Raw genomic sequence first — 23976 nt, 5'->3', positions numbered from 1 at the left:
CATATTTATTTTTTTGGTGGGGTGTCGATAAATGGTGGCTGGTTTTCTGCATATTTTAAGTATTATTGCTTACCCACTTTTTCAAAGAAGACCGCAATTGCTTACTCGATCTACTTAGCTAGCAAGCTACCCAGACGTTATCCATGTGAGTGCTCTAGCATTTATTAATGTTCCTACATTCAAGTCAATAAAGCACTTTACCATCATTTATATAATGATTGACTAGCTGCCATGCTATTTGGACCAGGCTGTCTTTCAAAAGCACAGCTATGAATGTGCATCAGAGTAGTTCTGTTCTGACCTATTGTCTCATACAAATGCCCGGTGGCCATGCACATTTCAAGAAATTAGTGTCAATCGAAAGTTTCTTTGCTTCACTTGAGTATTTTGACATTCAGAACAACTTGCCTTTTATTGCAGGTTGGAGTCCATTTCTGATAGGTGGTTGTTTTCCTGTGAAATGACGTGAGGAGAAATGTGAGGGAATTGAATGTAATATCATGCAATAGAACTTATGGTTTAGCAAACATTAGTTCAGACAGCGTGTGATGCCAGTACAATACCGTGCTAAAGCCAAAACACACACAAATGTCATATGTGACTTTCAAATACCTTCACACGTCCACCCGCATCCATACTGCCTTCACGCACGGCCACACAAAGGTACATACACACGGCCACACAAATACACTAACCCCCACCCTTGCTTGCACATGCACATACACCCCACATCAATACAGGCTTCAAGCACACATTCTTGCAAGCACAAACACACAATCTGACCATGTCGTCCTCTTCACACTCATTCTGTGTGACATCCTCCTCCCCATCCTCCACATCACTGTTATGGGGCTCGTCTACCAGCTCCTCTGTGTCTGAGCATGACTCGTCCTGAAACGCCTCACTCTTGTTGTCCTCTGACTTCCGTAGCTCTACACACACACACACACACACACACACACACACACACACACATACACATACACATACACACACACACAGTTTTACTTTAAAAGGGTAAGAGCACAACAACATCTTGAAACACAAAAAAAAATATTTTTTTAAATCGATTGAGAAATAGCCTATATGATTTCCAGGTACTTCTGAAGTACATTTTGTGCCCTATAAACAAATATGTAATCATGTAAATACATTTGTTTATTATTAAAAGCTAAAATATTGATACAAATCCCTCATTTATGGAATATTAGGTTTCTATATTATATAAAAGTACAATTTTCCTTTCGACACACATTACATTGAAATTTGTACACTGTCTCTTTAAGTGTCACGTTTGTGATGACAACATTCTAGAGATCTGTCATTGGTTCATTGCTATGATTATTGCTCTCCTGAAGAAGCTATCCCTTTTACTTTCTGTGCCCCCAAATGTTTGAATATACTGGTAAAGTTAGCCGGTTCTTTGCTAGCTAGCTGATGAGGAAACAAACATGACTGAATAGATTTCTTTGTCACACTGGTGCAGCTGGTCCATTCACAATTCACCTGCGGGAACATGGCGGCTCTTAACACCAGAAAACAGAAAGAGCTGGCCACTACTATAAGAGATTGTTTGTGAGGAGATTACCTCTATCCTCAACTTTCAATTAAAATCGGTAAATTAATCACCTGCATTGCTCACTTCTAAAGTGGATGCTTATTCAACTAAAGTGGAAAGTCTGGAAAATGTGGCCAATGCAACAGAAGTGCGACTCCATTTCTCAAGCGGTTGAGTGGCATGGTATCTTGGAAAAAACCCACCCCATACCTATCAAACCAAATTACTCCACATCCATGCTTTTTCCGTCGAGTGCAATAAATGCTTTGCGTTAAATACTTTCCATTTATGTCCCTGTCCCTTTTCTGTGTGCATGAGCAACAGTGCAATCTCTGTGCAGCAACATCTGCATGTGACAAACTCGTCACTCTTTTCTACCCAAACTGTGCCATCCCTTCCAGACTCCTGTCTCACCGTGGCAGTTGAGATCACTGTCTGTTTGCTCTGTCCTGGTTCTGCTGCGGCGAGGCTCAAAGTCAACATTAGATTCACATGAATACAAACATTTAGTAAAAGTCAGGGAAAGAACAGGACATAACTTAAAAAAAAATCAGCTAACACGGCCACTGACGTTTGATTTTGTAACTAGTTTGCTAGATTGAAACTGCTGGGGGAAACTATCTAATGTTAATTTCCACCAACAGTCTGAGTTGAGTTCACCTTAGCTAGCTAAGTGGACTGTAGCCAGGTAAAAAAAGAACTAGCTATATAATTGCTAACTATATTTTAAAGACTAGTTACTGACTTTTGAACACTTTTTGTCGAACTACTTTGTTCCCCTGCCTGTTTATTGACGCATTGGAGACCGAAAAAGTTGACAATATAGCTTTGTTTTGATATAATTTGGCTGATTAGGCTTGTGCACATTTACCTGAGTTTCATTAGTTAGCTAAGTTACTGACTGACTTGCGTAATTCTTATTCATGTTCTTGTTGCATTTCAGATGGAGAGGGAGTTGGATCACAAAAAGGAGCATGCTGCAGACAGACCAGGGCCCGTATTCACAAAACATATCGGAGTAGCAATACTGATTTAGGATCAGTTTGGCATTTTAAGATCACAATTAATATTATTACATTGACAAGGGGAGCTGGTCCTAAATCACTATTCCTAGTCTGAAGACACTTCGTGAATACGGGCCCTGGAATAAAGCTCTTGCCCAATACCTTGCACAGCAGTCGTTTCATCATAGGACGCTAGAGGTTTTAGTTGATGCTTCTGAACTGAATATAAGTGAATTTCCATCCAGTTGGTGACAGATTTTCATGCGAATATTCTGAATCTGCATAAAAACATGCATATTTTCCCACCAGAGGTTTCCATTAAATGTACTTGTTGCAGATAAATGGCTGTACGTGATGAAGTATTGTATATAAAATATGTTTTGCAGTTAAAGTCCCATGTACCAAATAAAAAATACAAGTTAAATGGGTTTACATCACATTTTCAACTCTACTGATGGTGTTCTCAAATGTGTTTGTATTATCTAGCTAGTATGCAAACTTTGGTATTGGCACATGTGCACTAGCCCAGGTGTTCCCAAACTTTTTCACTCAGTGCCCCATTCCAGCATTGGAACATCTTTATGCCACATCTATTTCTATGGGCACCAGCACTAATCATGACATAGTGTTCACACCCTTCTTGTTGGTGGAGAGAATTTTGCATGTTTAAAGCTTATTTCCTGCAATTCTGCACATTTTTTCATGGGCTGATTTAAAAAATATATATATATATATGCCACACAAAGCACATTTTCTTGCAATTCTATACATTTTGCCATGTCTAATGTGGATTCGTGATATTTTAGTGACAAGAAAATTAAATGATATATATGGGCAAAAAATAAATAAACGTCAGCTAACATGGGCTAGTTGATCTAGACATTTCTGACAGGTTATAAAGAGCTCTCTGTGGTATTCAATGACTAACATGACAAGAGGAACTGATGATGCACTGCCCAATTTTGAAACTTTCAAGAGTAAGTTTAAAGCCGGACTGAGTTCCTTTGCGCCTCCCATGGTGAAACCTCGGCCCACACAGTTTTTGAGCCACTACTCTAGCCAACCGCGGGCTAGAGTGCAAATAGAGCCTACATGAGATTATTATTATTATTATGGACAAAAGAGCAAGATTATTTGTATTTGTCAAATGGCAGTCGAGCTTCAATCATCATGTCACCAGAATATGACCCTCGATATTTATTGAAAAGGAGCATTCAAGCTCATCTTGCACATTCACCACCCTGTGGGTTCATCATATATTTAATCTGTAACCTAAAACTGCATGCTTTCCCGATGAATCGTAGTGGGAGGACCCCACAACATGTCATCACGTGACTCCAAGTTTACTGCGATATGAGGGTTATTATATCCAGTGGCGATTTTAGCTTGTAAATGTTGGTGGGGAAAACTCCCCAATTTTTCTGAGGCACATGGGCTGCTAAAAGCTTATTACACAACATACTTAGTATTACTTTCTTAGCTACAGTATACATATCTCCCTGGCATATTACAGCATTTATGCAGCAGCATACAAAACATTTTGTGTAGGGCTCACATGAACAAGTCTTTCATGGTTAAATTTTGTTATCAAACTTTGTCAACAAAGTCTGTCATTCTCTGGATTTATGGTGTTTTCAAGACAACTGGGAACTCGGTAAAAAAAAGTGATTGGTGGCAGGTAGCCTAGTGGTTGGTTTTGGGCCAGTAATCAAAAGGTTGCTGGATCGAATCCCCAAGCTGACAAGGTAAAAATCTGTAGTTCTGCCCCCTGAGCAAGGCAGTTCACCCACTGTTCTCCAGGTGCCGAAGACATGGATGTCGATTTAAGGCAGCCCCCCACACCTCTGATTCAGAGCGGTTGGGTTAAATGCGGAAGACACATTTCAGTTGAAGGCATTCAGTTGTACAACTGACTAGGTATCCCCTTTCCCTTCAGGTCAGAGCTCTAGAAAGAGATCCGAGTTCCCGACTTGGATGACTGTTCAAAACATATTTTCCCAGTCGGAGCTTGTGTTTTTGTTTCCAGTTGTTTTGAACATGACATAATTCATGCTGGATTCACAGCATGGCCAATGTATTCAACCTTTTCTGACCCATGGCATTTTAATGTTTCTCCTTTTAAACTTGGAATAGAGACCCTTAAACCCAGACATGGACCACACACACCAACTCCACTGAATATCAGGCTAGTGATTGCTTCGCAAAGCTTGCAGTTAGCCACTGTCACGGATTCAAGCTGCCTGACTGAATACTGGGGCCTTCAGTGCTAACAGAACCTGGGAGCAGAGCAACAGTTTCTCTCACAGCCATTCTGTCAACATGCATTGTATATAACCACTCAAATTCATGCAAAGTACTAGAGGCAAAAGCCCAGACTTATATTCACTTTGTCCATTTGACCCATTCTTAAATCTTGACTGGAATAATATACAGTATGTTTTAGTTTACACACCTGTGTGATGTGTCTGGTGTAAATTAATGGAAAGGAATTCACCCTGGACATGAGAATGTCACTGATGTTAGACCTTTTCAATCATAAGCTCTATGTGATGTCTTGATGTTGAAGTTTGCGCAGAAGTAAAAAAAAATGTTTTTTAAAGAGCCTAACGTGCCAAACATGCTATGAAAAAGTTGTTTGTAATCTAACAATTGAGTTAAATATATAAAAAAATGAAAATTATTTTTTTATACAAAACTTTATTGCATTGGTCATCCCCAAAATGTGGCCATTGAAAGGGTTAGTTGCATCCTTCCTCAGGGAACTGTCTGCGGATAGCTGACAACAGGGTGGCAGGTGTTTTGATGCACTGCTCTAGAGTACTATAGCCCAGCAGGCTCACCTGGGGATAGGGGCATGGACACATGCTAGTTCTTTATAAAAGTCTGGGATACTTTTACAGAGATGAGAGAGCATGCGTTTGAGTGAGTATATTAAATCCAATCAGTGGCCCTGGATAATATGCTGTGCAATCACACAGGCAGAATGCCATAGTGAAGAAATGTCCCTTTTTGAGGACCACGTCTTTCAAAGATATTTTGTAAAAATCTTCACAGATCTTTATTGTAAAGGGTTTAAACACTGTTTCCCATGCTTGTTCAATGAACCATAAACAATTAATGAACATGCACCTGTGGAACGATCATTAAAACACTAACAGACTAACAGACGGTATGCAATTAAGGTCACAGTTATGAAAACTTAGGACACTAGAGGCCTTCCTACGGACTCTGAAAAACAAAGAAAGATGCCCAGGGTCCTTGCTCATCTGCGGGAACGTGCCTTAGGCATGCTGCAAGGAGGCATGAGGAATGCAGATGTGGCCAGGGCAATAAATTGCAATGTCCATACTGTGATATGCCTAGACAGAGCTACAGGATGGACAGTTGATCGTCCTCGCAGTGGCAGACCACGTGTAACAACACCTGCACAGGATCGGTACATCTGAACATCACACCTGCTGAATAGGTACAGGATGGCCAGGAACGCACACCAGGAATGCACAATCCCTCCATCAGTGCTCAGACTATCCACAATAGGCTGAGAGAGGCTGGACTGAGGGCTTGTAGGCCTGTTGTAAGGCAGGTCGCCACCAGACATCACCGGCAACAACGTTGCCTATGGGCACAAACCCACCGTCGCCTGGACCACAGTACTGGCAAAAAGTGCTCTTTGATGACTAGTCACGGTTTTGTCTCACCAGGGGTGATGGTCGGATTCTCGTTTATCGTTGAAGGAATGAACCGAGGCCTGTACTCTGGAACGGGGTCGATTTGGAGGTGGATGGTCCATCATGGTCTGGGGCGGTGTGTCACAGCATCGTCGGAATGAGCTTGTTGTCATTGCAGGCAATCTCAACGCTGTAGTACCCTTCCTGCAGGCTCAACCTGAAAGGACCCTCCATCATGAAAATGCCACCATACTGCTTGTTCTGTGAGTGATTTCCTGCAAGACAGGAATGTCAGTGTTCTGCCATAGCCAGCGAAGAGCCCTGATCTCAATCCCATTGAGCACGTCTGGGACCTGTTGGATCGGAGGGTGTGAGCTAGGGCTATTCCCCCCAGAAATGTCCAGGAACTTGCAGGTGCCTTGGTGGAAGAGTGGGGTAACATCTCACAGCCAGAACTTGCAAATCTAGTGCAGTACATGAGGAGATGCACTGCAGAACTTCATGCAGCTGGTGGCCACACCAGATACTGACTAACTTTGACCCTTACCACCCCTTTGTTCAGGGACACATTATTCTATTTCTGTTAGTCACATGTCTGTGGAACTTGTTCAGATTGTATCAGTTGTTGAATCTTGTTATATCCAGGATTTTACAGGTTTATGGTGTATAGTGCCTTTGTGCTCTTGTAATAGTATCATGCAATGGCTGCAGATCAATGTCTTCCATTGTGGAATGGTGGCATCTACACAACATGACCAAAAGTATGTGGACACTTGCTCGTTGAATGTCTCATTCCAAAATTCATATGGAATTAGTCCCCCCTTTGCTGCTATAACAGCCTCCACTCTTCTGGGAAGGCTTTCCGCTAGATGTTTGAACATTGCTGAGGGGACTTGCTTCCATTCAGCCACGAAGATTAGTGAGGTCTGGCACTGTTGTGGGGCGATTAGGCCAGGCTCGCAGTCGGTGTTCCAATTCATCCCAAAGGTGTTCGATGGGGTTGAGGTCAGGGCTCTGTGCAGGCCAGTCAAGTTCTTCCATACTGATCGACAAACGATTTCTGTATGGACCTCGCTTTGTGCACAGGGGCATTGTCATGCTGAAACAGAAAAGTTGGAAGCACAGAATCGTCTAGTATGTCATTGTATGCTGATTGTCCTTCATTGGGAATCATGAAAAACAGCCCCAGACCATTATTCCTCCTCCACCAAATTTTACCGTTGGCACTATGTATTCGAGCAGGTAGCGTTCTCCTGGCATCCACCAAATCCAGGTTAGTCCATCATACTTCACGCTTCATACAGAAGTGATTTTGTGTCATAAGAGACGGTAGCAGCAACATTATGTGCAAAAAAAACCTGACAAAGCACAATTGATTTGGACCCCGTAAATTGGCAGCCATTCCCTCCGGCACCATATCTGTCAGATCTAAAACATGAAGGATCGTGGCATGTGTCATGTGAACACATGCCACGATCCTGTGAAGCGTGATTCATCACTCCGGAGAACACGTCCAATGGCGGCGAGTTTTACACCAGTCCTGCTGCGGCTTGGCATTGCGGCTGCTCGGTCATGGAAACCCATTTCATGAAGCTCACAACGAACAGTTATTGTGCTGACGTTGCTTCCAAAGGCAGTTTGGAACTTGGCAGTGAGTGTTGCAACCAAGGACAGATGATTTTTATGTGCAACACGCTTCAGCAGTTGGCAGTCCCATTCTGTGAGCTTGTGTGGCTTACCACTTCGCAGCAGAACCGTTGTTGCTCCTAGACATTTCCACTTCACAATACCACCACTTACAGTTGACCGGGGTAGCTCTAGCAGGGCAGAAATTTGAAGAACTCACTTGTTGGAAAGGTGGCATCCTATGAAAGTGTCATGTTTAAAGTCACTGAGCTCTTCAGTAAGGCCATTCCACTAGCAATATTTGTCTATGGAGATTGCATGGCTGTGTGCTCAAGTTTATACAACTTTCAGCCATAGCCAAATCCACTAATTTGAAGAGGTGTCCACATACCTTTGATAGTGTAGCCAGCAGGCTCCAAGAAATCAGATGACAAACCTGCAGACATTAACAAAAGAAAATGCTTCCTGCATTTAGAGTTTGCCTATTTCATGATTCATGTCTGTAAATTACATGACATGCCATTCCAAGTGAATTATATTATGGCATCACGTCTCATCTCACTAACAATTGCTACCTCAACTTATTGACAATGACTACATCATGCTCCTCCTTATTGTACAGTAGTTTGCTAGCTGTTAACTTAGATGCCTGTGATTGTTGATACCAAACTGGTTCATGGTGATTTCAGAAAGATTTGCCTAGGTAACTAGCTAAGCGACAACCTTAAGTATCTACTCTATTTCTTAATCTTTCTCGTGCAGGGGTTCCCCTCGACAACATTCCGCTGAAAAGGCAGTGCGTGAAATTCAAAACCTACCCATCGTGTCCGATTTCAAAAAGGCTTTACAGCTAAAGCACAACATATGATTATGTTAGATCACTGGCGGAAAAAAATACAGCCATTTTTCCAGCCAAAGATAGGCGTCACAAAAAATTCAATTAATTAATCACTAACCTTTGATGATCTTCATCAGATGACACTCATAGGACATCATAATACACAATACATGTATGTTTTGTTCGATAATGTGCATATTTATATCCAGAAATCGCAGTTTACATTGGATCACTGGATGTTTTGGAATCAAAACATTACTGCACGTAAGGCACGTGCAGTAATGTTTTGATTCCAAAACATCCAGTGATTTTGCAGAAATACTCATAATAAACATTGATAAAAGATACACGTGTTATTCACAGAATTAAATAGACTTCTCCTTTATGCAACCGCTGTGTCAGATTTTCATAAAACTTTACGGAAAAAGCATAATCTGACAACGGCGCTCAGAACCCAAAACAGCCAGAGGAATATCCGCCATTTTGGAATTAACAAAGTTAGAAACACCATAAATAATCACTTACCTTTGATGATCTTCATCGGAAGGCACTTCCAGGAATCCCAGTTTGACAATAAATGACTGATTTATTCCATAAAGTTCCATCATTTATGTCCAAATAGCCACTTGTTGTTAGCGTGTTCAGCCCAGTAATCCATCTTCATGAGGCGCAGGCACTTCATCCAGACAAACTCAAAAAGTTCCGTTACAGTCCTTTAGAAACATGTCAAAAGATTGATTACATACATCTTTAGGATGTTATTAACATAAAACATCAATAATGTTCTAACCTGAGAATTCCTTTGTCTTCAGAAAAGCACTGGAATGCGAGAACTCTGTCGGGAGCGTGCGTCATGAGACCAAGGCTCTCTGCCAGACCACTGACTTAAAGAGGTCTCATGAGCCCCTCCTTTATAGTAGAATCCCCATTCAAGTTTCAAAAGACGGTTGACATCTAGTGGAAGCCGTAGGAAGTGCAACCTCATCCATATCTCAATGTGTATTCGGTAGGCCAAGCTTTGAAAAACTACAAACCTCAGATGTCCCACTTCCTGGTTGGATTTTTCTCAGGTTTTCGCCTGCCATATGAGTTCTATTATACTCAGACATTCAAACAGTTTTAGAAACTTGAGTGTTTTCTATCCAATACTAATAATAGAATCTGGGACAGAGTAGGAGGCAGTTCACTCTGGGCACGCTATTCATCCAAAAGTGAAAATGCTGCCCCCTATCCCAAAACGGTTTTAAGTAGGCTACACCTCTAAGTTACATCTGTAGGCTATCCATCTAACATGCATTGCTTCTGACACATGCCACGATCCTTCATGTTTTAGATCTGACAGATATGGTGCCGGAGGGAATGGCTGCCATTTTACGGGGTCCAAATCAATTGTGCTTTGTCAGGTTTTTTTTACACATAATGTTGCTGCTACCGTCTCTTATGACACAAAATCACTTCTGGACATCAGAAACACCGATTACTAACCTCAAACTGGACAAAGATGTTCTCTTTAACGAGTCCAATGCAAACGGTATACTGCTTTCTTGGGAACAGGCCCAAATCCGTAATTTGCGTGAAGACGGAACTTAGAGGGGGTGGAGGTCGGGCTGCTTTCTGAGAATTCGTAGGCGAGTTTGTAATCTTCCACTACCATGTGTCAGAAGCAATGCATTGACCAATGTGCAATCATTGGAAAACAAAATGGATGATATAGGATCAAGACTATATCTTATGTTTAACCAAGTCATGGCGACCCGGATATTATAGAGCTGGCGGGATTTTCCATGCATCGGCAGGACAGAGAAGCTACATCTGGTAAGACGAGGGGTGGGGGTGTGTGTCTATTTGTCAATAACAGCTGCTGCGCGATGTCTAATATTAAAGAAGTCTCAAGGTATTGCTTGCCTGAGGTAGAGTCCCTTATGATAAGCTGTAGACCACACTATCTACCAAGAGAGTTCCCAGCTATATTATAGCTGTCGATTTACCACCACAAACCGATGCTGGCACTAAATACCGCACTCAGCCAACTGTATATGGTCATAAACAAACAAGAAAATGCTCATCCAGAAGCGGTGCTCCTAGTGGCTGGGGACTTTATTGCAGGCAAACTTTTTTAAATCCGTTTGACCTAATTGCAACCATAAGGGGAAAAAAACTCTAGACCACCTTTACTCCGCATACAAAGTTCTCCCTCACCCTCTCTTGGTTGCTATTTTATTGGCTCCTAAGTGAGGCAAGCCTACTAGACAAGCTAAATGCCTTTTATGCTTCGCTTCGAGGCAAGCAACACTGAAGCATGCATGAGAGCCCCAGATGTTCTGGATGACTGTGTGATAACGCTCTCGGTAACCGATGCTCTGTGTGTCTGTAACACTGTTACTCCATCCTGGTTGTGTGTGTGTGAGTCTTTCTTGGACATCTGATGGGAGAAATGACTGATTTACAGTTTGAGGGTTCCCTAAATCACACCTGACATTTTGGAAAGATGTGACTTTAACCCTTTGAAACAGCCCCTATGTCCCCAATTTAAGGCACGTCATGTTGGCACTGAAGGTAAACACATATCCTCCTTGGGGTAGGCTTTTACAGAATCCTGAGTTTCAAGTCTTTACACTAAGAACTGACTGATTTACAGAGGGTTGAATGCAGTGTTTTTCAAAAACTGCAGGTTGGGTATATCAAAACCACTTTTAGGGTGAATTTAATGACTTCCGGTTTCTCCAGGAAGCTTAGAATCAACACAGGTAATCCTCATAGTGGCCTGATGGATTGTTATCGAAGACAGTTTGATATGGCAAATTGAACCCACATTGGCATCAGGTTAAAGTTAGGGGAGCAGGCAATGTGTTCCTATGGGGAGAGATGTCATTGTAAACTGTTAAGGTTAGGCTTGCACAGATCGGGAGGACCTTAGGAACGTTCCTGTGGTTGAATTGTGTCTCTAGTGTCAACGGTTCTGCCGCTATCACCCAAAAGCACCTCAAATTTAGGTCAGGCTTAATTTTGGCCATACTTTTTTGCAAGGTCGCTACAGTCAAGTGGGGCATCTCGTTGAACTCGGCACTTCTTAGAGACTATGGTGATGCCATTTGTTTCCCTTTATGTGATGATTTAACTTCTTATGGGCAGGTGGGACGGTAGCGTCGACAACATCCGGTGAAATTGCAGGGAGCGAAATTCAAAATACACAAATACACATAATTAATATTCATAAAACATACAAATGTTATACATCGGTTTAAAGATGAACTTCTTGTTAATCCAGCCGCTGTGTCAGATTTCAAAAAGGCTTTACGGCGAAAGCATACCATGCGATTATCTGAGCACAGCGCCCTGCTTACAAAAGCATAAACATTTTCCAGCCAAGTAGATTAGTCACAAAAGTCAGAAATAGCGATAAAATTAATCAATTACCTTTGGTTGCACTCACAAGACTCCATGTTACACAAATGTTTGTTTTGTTCAGTCCCTCTTTATATCCAAAAAAACTCAGTTTTGTTCAGTAATCCACTGGCTCAAAGGCAGTCACAACAGGCAGACGAATAGATCCAAATAGTACCGGTAAAGTTCGTTGAAACATGTTTTTTATTCATCCTCAGGTTGTCTATTGTCGTTATAATCGATAATATTTCAACCGGACAATAACGTATTCAATACAAAAAGGAAAAAGAACGGAGGGTGCGCATGCAAAATGCTCTGGTACATTCGACCGACCACTCAGAAAATTTCGTCATTCTTACTCATTTTTCAGAATAAAAGCCTGAAACAATGTCTAAAGACTGTTGACTAGTGGAAGCCATAGCAACTGCAATCTAGGTCCCATCCATTTATATGATGGATAGGCTTTCAATGGAAAAACACTCAATTCAAAAGAATGCCACTTCCTGGATAGAGTTTCAACCTGCCATATCAGTTCTATTTTCTATCCAATACTACCATGCATATGCATATCCTAGCTTCTGGGCCTGAGTAAAAGGGCAGTTTACATTGGGCACCTCATTCATCCAAAATACTGCCCCGTACCCAAGAGAGGTTAAGCCTCCCTATTGGGGGTAAAGTTAACATTTCCCCTTAAGGATATGAAGGGGACCCTTCAATCTTTTCATGTTGATATCTGTAGAGGTACACGTGGCAAAATACATTTTGAAAACGGCATAAGTTAGAGCATAACCTATAAACCCATGTTATCCTTGGGAGAAACTTGGATGTGACAGACTACATGAACCAGTGCACACAGCTAGAATAAATGTCTTGTCCACCTCAACCTCCCCCAATGAGCCAATCAAAAACAATGTATCTCTGTGTGACCCAGAGATTGCAATATATCTAAAGCATCATTAAATCACTACATGTCAGGCTTCATTCCAGGCCTGCTATTTGCACATTTGCTGTGGTCAGACAGAGTGAGCTATGGTCAAGTGGGACATCTCCTTGAACTCGGCACGGCCTAGAAACTATGGTGATGCCATTTATCGACTTAAGCTCTAGAACATGTAAAGTTTCAGAGCTCTCAGTCTGACGGTTCTTTGATAGTTTGAAAGCAGGTAACTATTGCAGGCTCTGTCTGAAAGCCTCACACTGTGTCTTTCCCCATTGACTGTGTGTGAGAGTTCAGAAAATCACAGAAATTACATACAGTTCCAAAACCCGCCTTAACGGATTCGTCTGAACATGCCACAACTGGATCTGTAACTAATTTTTTATTTTTTTTATTCTTTAACCATTCTCGTAAATTACAATAGTTAAATGTCTGTTTTTTTTTTCCTTACATCGTAGGTTCATGTACTTTGATGTGAAGCGGTCAAATTAGAGCTCTATTACCGTTTACCTTTAATCCCAGAAAATGGGCCTTATAATTCAAAAAGCGTTGAGGCGTTGACACCATCTGGTTTCTGGGCTAAAAAGCCCATTTGGCCAAACCTGTGCTCACCAAGTTTTGTCTTCAAAGTGTTTTCCATTTAGGAGAAATGGCCATGTCACTTTGGTGAGGTTTTGTCCATTTGCAATAAGTAGCCAGTCGCCATCTGGTGGAATTCTCCACGACAGCGTAAAAATGACTAAAAGTTGAACATGTCATAAAATGGAAGCCAAATCTCTGAGAGACTTTATTTGATGACTTCCCGGAAGATCTGACCCTGGGGCACGACCTGAGTCCGGCGGCCTATTTTAAAAATATTTGCAGACGTCTAGTAAGAGACTGTACATTTGCAATATGGAGATCCTCATCAATCATACGGGAAATGCCATCGGCGTCCCTTATGTAGGGAATGGCAAAAAGGACTCCAACCCAGGATGGAGCTTGTTGTCCAGTCAATCACAGAGTTGTGCTTTTGTAGCCAGGAAAATCCCAACAACTAGAACATGGGGAGATGGAATGAGGAGGAACTGTATGGTCTCACTGTGGTTACCAGAAATCCGTAATTGAACGGGCACAGTACTATGAATGACTTCCCCTATAGAGTGGCCATCCAGTTCACTAGCATCCATGGGCGCAGAGAGAGGCTGAGTGGGAATATCAAGCTCCGAAGAATTAATGTCATCCATAAGACATTCATCAGCCCCAGAATCAATGAACACTCGGAAAGACTTAGATTGGTCTCCCCACAGCACAAGAGCAAAAAGGGGTGTGCGGGTGATGGGAATTTGGGAACTCCCAGTCTGACTCACCATAGTACTAGTACCCACTAGAGACAAGGGTTTCCTAATAGGGCAGGTAGCTATAAAATGTCATGCCACTCCACAGTACAGACAACAGTTATTACTCATCCTCCGTGTGCGCTCCCAAACTGATAGCTTTGTTCTTCCCAACTGTACAGGCTCAGGAGTATCCAACTCACCCGTCATAGATTCACAAGAGCGCTCGGGACTTCGACTCCTCTTGGAAGAGCTGCCTTCGGAAACTTCCGGGTTCCATACGAGGTGAACGCACCATATCAGGTGTACCCGAGACCAGACCACCTCTCACATTCACTTAGGTGTCCATCAATGTTAATGGTTAAGGCGATAAGAGAGTTGAGGTCCACCAGAAGTTCCCGAGCAGCTAGCTCATCCTTTACCTCAGATAATCCGTGCAGAAAAGTATCAAAAGGTGCCGGATTCCAGGCACTCTTGGCAGCCAAGGTGCGAAAGTCCACCACTTAGACTGCCACACTACGGGAGTTGACGTAAGTCAAGCAGTTTGCTGGCTGCCTTTCTCCTAGATACTGGAGACTCAAACTTCTCATCTCTGCCATGAATTCCACCAAATGACCGCAAATGGCAGATTGTTGTTCCCAAACTGCCGTAGCCAAGGAGAGCAACCTTCGACATTAGCTTAACCCCGACAGGTACCAGGATTCCCTGAATATCACTCTGGAGGAGGTAAGCAGGGTTCACAGAGAGTCGGGATAGGCTGTACAAACTCACCAGAGGGAGACATTTTTTGGGGGAGGTTTTTCCAGAGGTGGCAGACAGTTTGAGCTAACTCCCTGATTTGCTCTAAAATAGCCTTTAACCCATGGTCGTGGCGTTCTGTCAAGGAACTGATCCCTTCTAAAAGGCCCTGTAGCAACTCCTGATGTCTCCCAATGGTGGTTCCCTGCAGGGAGACAGCTTGGCAGAGCTGGTCCAAGTCTGCTGGGTCTGTCATGGCCAGTTCGTACTATCAAGGCAAGACCCAAATGCAGACACAGGAGGCAGATGGTTGGAGTCTTACCATGTTTATTAATCCAAAGGGGTAGGCAAGAGAATGGTCATGGACAGGCAAAAGGTCAAAACCAGATCAGAGTCCAGGAGGCAGACAGTGGCAGACAGGCACGTGGTCAGGCAGGCGGGTACAAAGTCCAGAAACAGGCAAGGGTCAAAACCAGGAGGACTAGGAAAAAGAAGAATGCAAAAAGCAGGAGAATGGGAAAAAGGCTGGTTGACTTGGAAAAATACAAGACGAACTGGCACGGAAACATAGGGATAAATACACTGGGGAAAACAAGCGACACCTGGGAGGTGGTGGAGAAGATTACAAGGACAGGTGAAACAGATCAGGGCGTGACAGTGAATGTTTGAACCAGGTTATGTAGATTAACAGTGCAATTAGTGCAACCAATGACAACAGTGAGGGGTGTGTCATAATTATTAAGTTAATTAGAATGAATTAAGTGAAACTGTTAAATAATTGTTTATTGAATATATTGGGCTATTGTTATCATATGGAAACTTCATAATATTAGCATCAACATACATTATTGTTTAATTCAATTTCACATATATATTTCATCCTATTTCATTTTTTGTTACATACATATTTTAGGTTCAACCATAATGCATAATAAGCATCATCAACAGGGGAGACATATTTGGTGTACACTGATAAGCTGTCAAAAGAATGTATCCATTTGTAAGACTTGTTCATAAAAGAGAGAATTGTTGCTATATGATCACACCAACAATAGATATGGTAAGTTGTATTATTTTGTGAGGTACAGCTGAGTGAGCCTACATTTAAATAATTTGCTTTTTGATTCTACTGGGTCAGCAGGGTAGCCTAGTGGTTAGAGTGTTGGACTAGAAACCGAAAGGTTGCAAGATCAAATCCTCGAGCTGACAAGGTACAAATCTTTTGTTCTGCCCCTGAACAGGCAGTTAACCCACTGTTCCTAGGCCGTCATTGAAAATAAGAATTTGTTCTTAACTGACCTGCCTAGTACAATAAAGGTAACAATGGTGCCTGATGGTCAGTCTCAGCGGAGGGAGAAAGCAGCAGACTGAGGGTTCGCCTCTCAACGTCCCTCCGCTCTACTTTCCCTCTGCTAACCAAAAAGGGACACCGTCTTCCAGTTTATGGCGAAACTCGAGTCACACTGCATTGTTTTGCCTCATGCACAAATCCATGTTGTTTATCCTATGGCCAAACACACAAAATGGTTAAAAAATGGGAACACGTCGCCTATCCGGCACGCAGGGCAGCTGAATCTGGTGCACCTACCATCAACAGCGCAAGGAATATAGGAACCTAAAGGCTTTATCGTTGTTGTTTTTTTTGCAGAAATGTTTGGCGATCGACTAGGAATGCAAGGATATGGCTGATGCTCTCTGCTGGTGCCAATAAGATAGGCTACTTACTGTTCACTCAATTAAGTTGAGAATTTTCATAATTTAAAGACCGATTGGAGTCTTTTCATTGTAATCTCTACAGCAATAGTCATTTGCTTTCTCACTGACTCAGCAATCATCTATTTTGTATTTGCTCCATGTGCTGCCCAAATTCGCAATTTAATCCATTTTTAATTCAGGCTGTAACACAACAAAATGTGTAAAAAGTCAAGGTGAACACCTGCACATTATCTCGGTACCGGTATTCCTTGTACTGTATATAGCCTCATTATTGTTACTATTTCCTTTTTTACTTAGCACATTTTTCTTACTTTTTAACTCTGCATTGTTGGGAAAGGGCTCGTAAAGCATTTCATGGTAAAGTCTACACCTGTTGTATTCGGTAACAATTAAAATTTGATTTGAAACATATTGAAGATTTAATTATTTCAGGTTTGCTTCAAGTTATAATATTAATCAAACCAAATCAGCCCTAGTGCTTCTCAAGACCCCGATGGAGGACTCCTCTCTACTTATGTAATCCCAATTGTTTCCCATTTAAAATATTTGTGAGGAGATACTGTATATTTCCTTCTTTATATAAAACCATTGCCAAAAACTTTAAAAGAAAGCTAAAATAAATTAAACCCGACCTCGGTAGATGGACTAACATCTCTGTTGCTTTAACCAGGCGAAGACTGGGAGTCTGAGTGATGGAAACGGGGAAAACATGCCCTGGCTTTGGCGCAAGGCTGAATTTCTTCAACATCATAAGGTTGAAGAGTCATTGTCGTCCTTTCTTCACCAGGGTGTCCGGAGATGTGTACGCTGACTGTCTTCGCGATTCAATGATTCCCATGTCTAACGCCTTCTGGCTATTGGGATCAAATGTGGCAAGGGAAGCGATTGAGGATAAAATGAACAAACGTACAAAGAGGAAAAGACGTAGGAGGACTATCCGTACCAAACTTTAAATTGTATTTCCAAGCACTAGCATTTCGTCCCTTCCTACATTTTTGGACAATTCTTCTGCCTCCTGGCGGTGTATAGAGAGAAATATGGTGTCTCCTATAGAGCTCCACAATGGAAGTGGCATAATACCCATGAAACATAGCGGTCAAACAGGGAAATGGTTCCAATCATCTTTCCACAATTCATTTGAGTCATTTAGGCCGATTACCTTAGTGTTCTTGTGCACAGGGACTATGGTGGTCTGCTTGAAACATGTTGGTATTACAGACTCAGTCAGGGACAGGTTGAAAATGTCAGTTAAGACACTTGCCAGTTGGTCAGCGCATGCTCGCAGTACAAATGTTCCAGTCTGTGCTAGCAAAACAGTCCTGTAGCTTAACATCTGCTTCATCTGACCACTTTTTTATTGACCGAGTCACTGGTGCTTTTTGCTTGTAAGCAGGAATCAGGAGGATTATTATGGTCAGATTTGCCAAATGGAGGTCAAGGGATAGCTTTGTACGCGTCTCTGTATTGTGGAGTAAAGGTGGTCTAGATTATTTTTCCCTCTGGCTGCAAATTTAAAATACTGGTTAAATGTGGATACCTAAATCAGGTATCCACATTCCTTCATATGACGTGGGAGTGCCCTGCAGTTTATTGCTTCTGGTACAAAGTTACAAAATTAATTTAGAAGTGCATGATGTGAATATTCAATGCATTGCATTTACTATGTTAATTAGCGATGATAGCGCCTTGAATCTGTCAGTTAATCAGAGACAAATACTGCTGGCATGCTTTACTGATGCAAGAAAAGATATTGGCTCTTAGATGGCAATTCCCCCCTCTCTCCCAATTCGCCAGTGGGTACATTATAACATTAGAATTATTGACAGAGAGAATTAATGGTTTTTGTCAAGGATCAATTGAAGCCTGGAATACACTTGGCTCTGTAAAGAATAATCCCAGCTAAAGCCCAACACATACAAATACAAAACCCAGAAATCCCAACAGATACAGTACCAGTCAAAAGTTTGGACAAATCTACCCATTCAAGGGTTTTTTCTTTATTTTTAACAACTATTTTCTACATTGTAGAATAATAGTGAAGACATCAACAGTAACCAAAAAAGTGTTAAACAAATCAAACGTTATATTTGAGATTCTTCAAAGTAGCCACCTTTGCCTTGATGACAGCTTTGCACACTCTTGGCATTCTCTGAACCAGCTTCACCTGGAATGCTTTTCCAACAGTCTTGAAGGATTTCCCACATATGCTGAGCACTTGTTGGCTGCTTTTCCTTCACTCTGCGGTCCAACTCAACCCAAACCATCTCAATTGGTTTGAGGTCGGGTGTCCAAACTTTTGACTGGTACTGTACATTTGTAACCGGTGTGAAATGGCTAGCTAGTTAGCTGGGTGCGCGCTAATAGTGTTTAAATTGGTGACATCACTCGCTCTAAGACCTTGAATTAGTTGGTTCCCTTGCTTAGCAAGGGCCACGACTTTTGTAAGGCGATAAGTAACGATGCTTCGTGGGATGAAGTTGTTACACATATATACATTTTGTTTGAACCTATTAATCTATAAACGCTTTACTTTATTTGATGTGGTATGGGAAGGGTTTTCTAGGGGGAGGGGGGTGGTTGGATGGAGATATGTTAGAGGGGTGGGGTTGGGGGAATGTGTGGGGTTGGGGGAATTATACATTTACTACACTAGAGCTGTAGCTATGAAGCTTAGCTACAGAAACCCTCATGCCTGATAAAGTTAAGCCATTCTAGAAGACCAGAAGTCAGTCAAAACCAAAGACATGTGAGACAAGTTGATTCGAGGGAATCAGAATTTGGATTTATCCAAATCGTAACCATTTTCGTGTCTCATTTAGTGTCTGGGTGCCTTGCACATTTTGTTAACCACATGCCTTTTCAGTTCCCACACAAGACTTGCCCTTTGGGGCTAATTTTCTAGGTTGCACCTTAAACATGTCATGAGCCAAAGTTATGAAACCAGTAACACAGAGGACTTGTGCATACATTTTTGTGGTATGCTTTCACCACCGTTTCGCAAAAAGGGTCTCAAAAAGGCTCCATAGGTAAGTGTCTGCTCTCAATAGAGCACTTCAACTAGGTACTATTTGTCCAGTCACATCATTGACAAGTCTACTTGAAAACTAAAAGTACGGTACAGGCAGCAGAGTAAGAACTGTCAAACATATATTTGATTAGTTAGAACACATAGAGCTCCGTAGAGTAGACCCCATAACACCTGATCCATGATGAATTGTGTTTCACATCTATACGGTTTGACTTAAATATTTAGAAAGAGAATATTGAACCTGAACCTGTGGCTTAAGGCCACACCTGGTCAGAGACAGGGGAGCACTGAACTCAGCTTGAATTTATGACCTGTGTGTGTGTGTATGTGTTTGAGAGAGAGTGAGGAGCACAGCTGGCCCAGCCAATAGGGTCATAAACCCAGTGTGAATGCCAGCTCATATAACAGGGCTGCGTCCCAAATTGCGTCCTATTTCCATAGGGCTCTGGTCAAAAGTGATGTGCTACATGGTGAATTGGGTGCCATTTGAGACACGGCTAGGACCTCGCCAACTCAGCACCGTTACAGTGTTTGTGTAGACAGTGAATTAGGTGTCTGTGGAGGGTCAAACAACCTATAAGGTATATCACATTATAGGGAAAAGTATGTGGGGGCTGTTAGTAAAATAAAGTTCAATCTGTGACCAGGAAGTGGGAGGGAGTTATCATCTTTCATCACACCAGAAGGATACCCAATGGCTGATTGTGTAATTCTGCCACCTACTGGACAGTTTGGGCATGAGGGGAGGGAATGAAACTATGCAAACTGCACACCAGTCCTGTTATAATAACACAACTTGAATGAGATTTAAAGTATCTGTCAACTGTTCCAGATGTCTATGAATTATGACCTCAAATTAATTACAATATGAATTAAATAGATCTCCTTACCATTTTTGAAGTCAAGGATGTTAAATAAACAGCTTTTCTCTGTGCCCCTGCTTGGCCTGTTAGGAAACAACATAGTGGTTTCGGCGTACACCAGACATAAACAGCCAATTTGCCAGACGTACATACACTTGGATATTCAAATTGGGCAGGCTGCCCGGGCCCGGCTGCATAACGAACTTCCCGGCAGGCTTGTCTTTTCCCAACTCTTACAAACCACGCAAGTTGTTGTATAGGCTTTGTGCTGTTTACTAACTACAACTGTAGATTGCTTGGCTTGCTAGCCTGCTTGTGTGCCGTGTGTACTCTGAGCCCGTTTCTCCCCCAGTCTTTTTCTCTCCCACATTAAAAAATGCTATAGTATACAGAGAATGCTATGGTGACACAGAGAAGAGCCTTCTCGGTTAAGTGACCCATCTTGAAGGTTAGGGTCAAGAAGATTGTTCTGAGAGCGAAAACAAAAAAGTTGATCAGAGACAACACGCTCAATTGTTTTGGAAAGAAAATAAATAACCGATATTGGTCTATAGTTTTTGACCTCAGATGAGTCGGGTGTTGGTTTCTTGAGGAGGGCAGCGGCTCGGGCCATTTTGAAGTCAGAGATGATGCAGCCAGTGGTCAGAGATGAGTTGATGAGGGATGTGAGGAATGGGAGAAGTTTTCCAGAGATGGTCTGGAGAAGGGAGGAGGGGATGGTGTCCAGAGGGTAGGTTGTCGGGCGGGCAGACCTCACTAGGTGCAAGATGTCATTGAAGAGAGAGGTGAGAAAGAGGTCATGGCATAGGGTAGTTCTGTGTGAGTGACACCAGTGGACTCAATAGGCTGAGTGAATGAGTAGCGGATGTCATCAAACTTCTTTTCTTTTCAGTGGTTGACAAAGTCGTCCGCAGAGAGGGATCGGTGGAGGATTAAGGAAAGAGTTTCCTAGAAGTAGAAGCTTGACATTTTTGAGTGGTAGAAAGTGTCATTCGCAGCATATACAGAGGAAGAGAAGGTAGAGAGGAGGGAGTTAAAGGATGATAGGTCCTCCAGAAGTTAGTTTTCCTCCATTTTTGCTCAACTGCCCGGAGCCCTGTTCTGTAAGCTCGCAATGAGTCACTCAGCCACAGAGCAGGAGGGGAGGGTTGAGCTGGCCGGGAGGAAAGGGGACAGTGCGAGTCATAGGATGCGGAAAGGGAGGAGAGTAGGGTCGAAGAGGCAGAATCAGGAGACAGGAGGGAGAAGTATTTAGCAGAAGGGAGAGATTATAGGATAGAAGAGGAGAGAGTAGTGGGATAAAGAGTGACGATTGGGACGGCGCATGACCATCTGTTTAGGGGTTGAGTGGTTAGGGTTGGAGGAAAGGGAGACAGAAAACAAAGTAGTGACCAGAGACCTGGAGGGAGGTTGCAGAGAGATTAGGTGGCGAGCAGACTCTAGTAAAGATGAGTTCAAGCGTATTGCCTGCCTTGTGAGTTGGAGAGGATTGGGAAAGGGTAAGAGAGGCAAGGAGGGGAAAGAGAAAATTGGAAAGAAATTAATCGAAGGCAGACATCGGGATGTTGAAGTCGCCAAGTATGAAGAGTGGGAGCCATCATTAGGAAATGAACTTATCAAGGTGTCAAGCTCATTGAGGAACTCTCCAAGGGCACCTGGTGGTCGATAGATGACAATAATGTTAAGCTTGAGTGGATAAGTGACAGCATGGAATTAAAATGAGGAGATGGACAGATGAGAGGGAGAAAAGAGAAAATCTCAATTTAGGAGAAATTAGTAGACGTGCCACCACCGCGACGACCAGATGGTCTCGGACTATGAGAGAAAACATAGTCAGATGACGAAAGAGTAGCTGGAGTAGCAGTGTTCTCTGGGGTGATCATGTCTCTGTCAGGGCCAAAAAGTAAAGGGACTGAAGGGCAGTATGGGTTGAGATGAACGTTCTTGACTGCAGATCGGCAGTTCCAAACGCTGCCAGAGATCCGGAATGTAGTATTTACAGTTAACTATAGTATAAATACTGTATTAAAAGAAAACAGTAGCATATATTATAGTAATTCATGTAGTGCAGTGGGGGATTGTATTATGCTGTAGTATTTACTGTAGTGTTTTGTGGACTGTAATATACTGTAGTATTTAGTGTAGTGATTTTGTGGACATTACTATAATATTTAATATAGTGTTTTTATTTTATTATCTTTGACATAGAAGTGAAGGCTTTCTCCTTGAGGAAACCTACTGAAGAAATAGTGAAAATTATGAAAATACCCTTTTAGTGTAAGATCTGTTTGAAAAGACCACCTGACATTTCAGCCTGTTTTGGTGGGATGGAGTTTTGGCCTTCCTGGTGAGCTCACCAGGCGGTAAATTAGCTAATAAATAAGAAAGACAGTTCAAAATCTGCTAATAACAGCTAGTGTTCTGCTTTCCCTCCCAATTCAGACTACACCCAGACAGTCCAAATTAAATTCTTGCTTGTGAAAAATTGTTCTTTGCTAACAAGCAATTCTTGCCTTTGTTTTTTTTCTTCCATTTTAATTGAAAACAATCACAGTAACGTACTTAATTGTTACCTAGAAATTATGATATTGAAATAAAAATGGCAAAATTTGACCTTTAAAATATCTGAATGCACTATTATACTAATTGAGATTATTTATTAATTGGTCTGATTTGCTTGGCTGCAAATCAAAAAGTTTATTTCGGGCCTATTTTGTGGTTGATTAAACTGTACTTAAACTTGGCTGTGAAGACCTAACATTTTCAGTGTTGGGAGTTTCTCTCTACCCTACTTTCTCTGTGGAAAATGTTTAATATTGTAGTGGACTAAGATGAGAATAACATTGGCAGGGGCATATGCAGGTTACTTTCATTGATTTCCGTATTTATAATAATTTGTGTAATTATTTTTGAAGCCTATTGATGAATGAAAACCAGTTATTTAAGTATACAAATTAAATTACAACTGTAAATGGATTTACTTACTTTTGTTAATTAAGGTGTGGCTATTATTAAGCTTTACCTACTGCAGGAATGTGATATGAAGGCAGTGCGCACCATCTCTCCAACTGACTATGGCATTTGAACTTGAGGTGAGGAAGAATGTTTTTGGCCTTCCAGAGTTACTCCTATACCTATAATCTAACAATAATGCTTATCTTAAAAAAATATATTCTGATGCAAAATGAACAAATTAACCTCCTTCTGTACACCTTTATCTGCATAGCAGACACAGTACCTACAGTGGGGAGGACAAGTATTTGATACACTGCCGATTTTGCAGGTTTTCCCACTTACAAA

General features: G+C 41.9%; 1 protein-coding gene across 2 annotated transcripts in view; it reads right to left on the bottom strand.

Annotated features, from left to right (window-relative positions):
* Positions 1-405: 405 nt before the first annotated feature.
* raly (RALY heterogeneous nuclear ribonucleoprotein) overlaps positions 406-23976 on the bottom strand; it is a 163004-nt gene continuing 139433 nt past the window's right edge. For both annotated transcript variants that reach the window (XM_064955296.1, XM_064955287.1), the window contains exons 9-10: positions 784-932; positions 406-453 (exon numbers count right to left, since the gene is read on the bottom strand). In XM_064955296.1, the coding sequence (XP_064811368.1) occupies positions 412-453; positions 784-932 (191 nt within the window). In that variant the 3' untranslated portion in view covers positions 406-411. The remainder of the gene's footprint in view (positions 454-783; positions 933-23976) is intronic.

The sequence above is a fragment of the Oncorhynchus masou genome, chromosome 5, assembly GCF_036934945.1.
Source record: "Oncorhynchus masou masou isolate Uvic2021 chromosome 5, UVic_Omas_1.1, whole genome shotgun sequence".
Lineage (NCBI taxonomy): Eukaryota > Metazoa > Chordata > Actinopteri > Salmoniformes > Salmonidae > Oncorhynchus > Oncorhynchus masou.
Note: the sequence above shows the minus strand (reverse complement) of the source record. Positions and strands in the feature narration are given on the sequence as shown.